This window comes from Babylonia areolata, chromosome 33 (genome assembly GCF_041734735.1).
Source record: "Babylonia areolata isolate BAREFJ2019XMU chromosome 33, ASM4173473v1, whole genome shotgun sequence".
Classification (NCBI taxonomy): domain Eukaryota; kingdom Metazoa; phylum Mollusca; class Gastropoda; order Neogastropoda; family Buccinidae; genus Babylonia; species Babylonia areolata.
In genome coordinates this window covers 15,725,953-15,728,452 of record NC_134908.1, presented here as the reverse complement: position 1 = coordinate 15,728,452, position 2,500 = coordinate 15,725,953, and the positions used below count along the sequence as shown (strand labels likewise).

General features: G+C 39.1%; 1 protein-coding gene across 2 annotated transcripts in view; it reads left to right on the top strand.

Annotated features, from left to right (window-relative positions):
- The window catches only part of LOC143277037 (dyslexia-associated protein KIAA0319-like protein), a 172,026-nt gene that overhangs the window by 139 nt on the left and 169,387 nt on the right, over window positions 1-2,500 (top strand). For both annotated transcript variants that reach the window (XM_076581764.1, XM_076581765.1), the window contains exon 2: window positions 1,595-2,099. In XM_076581764.1, coding sequence (XP_076437879.1) covers window positions 1,976-2,099 — 124 coding nt within the window. In that variant the 5' untranslated portion in view covers window positions 1,595-1,975. The remainder of the gene's footprint in view (window positions 1-1,594; window positions 2,100-2,500) is intronic.

Here is a 2,500-nt window from a genome sequence, read left to right as displayed (position 1 = left end):
GGAGGACATACTCCAGCTTCTAAGGCTTTGTTAATACCGTGCACTGCGTATTCATGGCGCAATTTGTCGTCTGACTCAGCGAGGTTTATGCGTGTGTGTGTCGGGGTGTTGTGATCACGAAATTGCATGCATGGTTGCTTTGCTGTTTTGTGTTTATTATCATGTTCTGCTAAATATTTTCTTTTGACTGTGTCTGAAGCTGTGAGAAATGTGTTTTGGTGGCGAAGAGGTAGGTGCAGTTCCTAAAACTCTTGTTGCTAGTCGTGCATATTTTCCCTCAACCTCATTTCACCACCCTTTGACTGGGTGACAATGATTCGATGATAAACATCGTCCTGTTTCTGTGACCCAGACCATGTTATCAGCAGATCGATTCAGTAACACTAGCATCACATGGAACGACGCTCAATGTGACTGGAAAGATAGTTGTTAAGTTTTTGCACTTGAAGGAGAAATGTAGACGTGTATTGCCTTTGTTTTTGGATGGTTATCAGTTTCCAAGTAAGATTGAAATTATAAACAGAAAGTACGTTGCCACGGTTACTCACGAAATGGACAATTAGGCTGCAGATATGGAAAGTATGCCAGTTAGAAGTCAGTACTTTGATAAATGAAATTAAAAAGAAAAAAATGATCAGTGTATTTTGAGCAGAAATACTTTAAGCTGGGAGATTACTACACTATAATTGAATTGATTCAAGTTTCAACACATGTATCTCCAGAGGGATGCATTTGTAGACAGATCTACATGTTTCCGGTCTCATCAACCCAACACCTCCCCCCTCCCCCCTCACACACATACACACACAGAGATCTATCTTATGTCTCATCACACACACACACACACACACACACACACACACACACACACATCTGATATGGTCACATGAACAAGTGGACACGCACATGCTCACAGTCACACGTACTCAAACATGCACATACATACATGTATGTATACACACACACCTTGCACATGATAGTGTTAGTCACACACACACATACTTTTACACCCAATCCTATTAGTGAATACATGGAGGATTTTTTGTGACAGCTGGGCTGTATTCATCTTTCTTGATACTGTTTCTTGTTTAATCATTGTTATGGGGAGTCAGTTTTAAAAAGTCTGATACATACATAATAAATTTCTTTGAAAATCTTGAATGCTTTTCTCAAGTGACCTCTAAAACTTTTTTTTTATTTTTATTATTTTTTTTTTTAGTGATTATAGTTTTAAGAAACTCCAGCTTGTATTTTTAAGAATAGTTGTTTATAAATCTCTGTCATCAACTTAGTTGCTCATCTCTGCTCTGTCAAAATCATATATAGCGCTACATATACTGTCAGTACTGTGAATACATTAGAATGTATAATTGTATTTAACATAAGTGATATGTTATTAATCTGTGTTATAAAACAAAGTCAGTGATACATTATATAATACATATAGAGATGTATGTATGTTACAAAACCAAAGTGTGCTTACTTGAATACTACAAGAGCCAGTCGTTCCCTTGCCATCCTTTTCCCTATAAAAATTACATCACCGGGGTTTCGCATATCACACTCAACATCTGTTGCTATGTTCACTCAACAGAGACCCCTTATAGCAGTCACACAAGAAGAAGAAGAAACCCATCAAGAACTGTGGTGGTGCAGCTCGGACCAAAAGGAAATACAAATATAACACAGTACAGCAGCTCTGTGTGTAAAGAGAAGTGGACCTGATACCTACACCGCCCACAGAGCTTCATTTTCTGTTCCATCTACCTTGGGCCCTGATTCTTCAGCTGCTGAACTGAAGTGGACCCTATCCCTGTACACCTACAGAGCTTCGTTTTATTGTTCATGTTCCTTGGACTCTGATCCGTCAGCTGCTGAACTGACCCAAGAGTGTAGCGTCCATACTGGACGACTCAGTACTGTGGAAGAGGAGAGAGTGGTGTGGTGGTCAGTGTGTTCAGCGATCATCATCGTCATGGGTGTCATGGTCGTGCGGATGGGGGCTACTGCTACTGCCGCCGCCGCTGCTACTACTGTGCGGTCTGTGACAATGGCAGTGGTTGTGGTGCTGTTTGTGATGGCGATGTGTGCGTCTTCGGGTAAGTGGTGTTATATAAATGACTTGCAATGTTATTATGATGTGTATTATTTTGATACACAGTTTATGATTCTGTGTGAAGTTTATGGAAATTTAAGGGACAGTTAAAATATTGTACTGAAATTGTATCAAAAAATATAAGTGTGTGTGTGTGTGTGTGTGTGTGTGTGTGTGTTCATAAAGTGTGAAGAAAATTTTATGCAGGCTGCAAAATTATGGTCAACTGCTGGCCTCTCATTCAATAAGTATTTAAATTTCAATGGCTGTTTCAAACACCTGTGTGCCAAAAAACAGCTTGAAAACTACGTTTGAAACATAAGTGTTTCAGCTAAAAAAAAAAAAATTGACAATTTTGACAGCTTTTCTTTGTAAAGAATGGAATGCACACTGTGCATTAGTCAC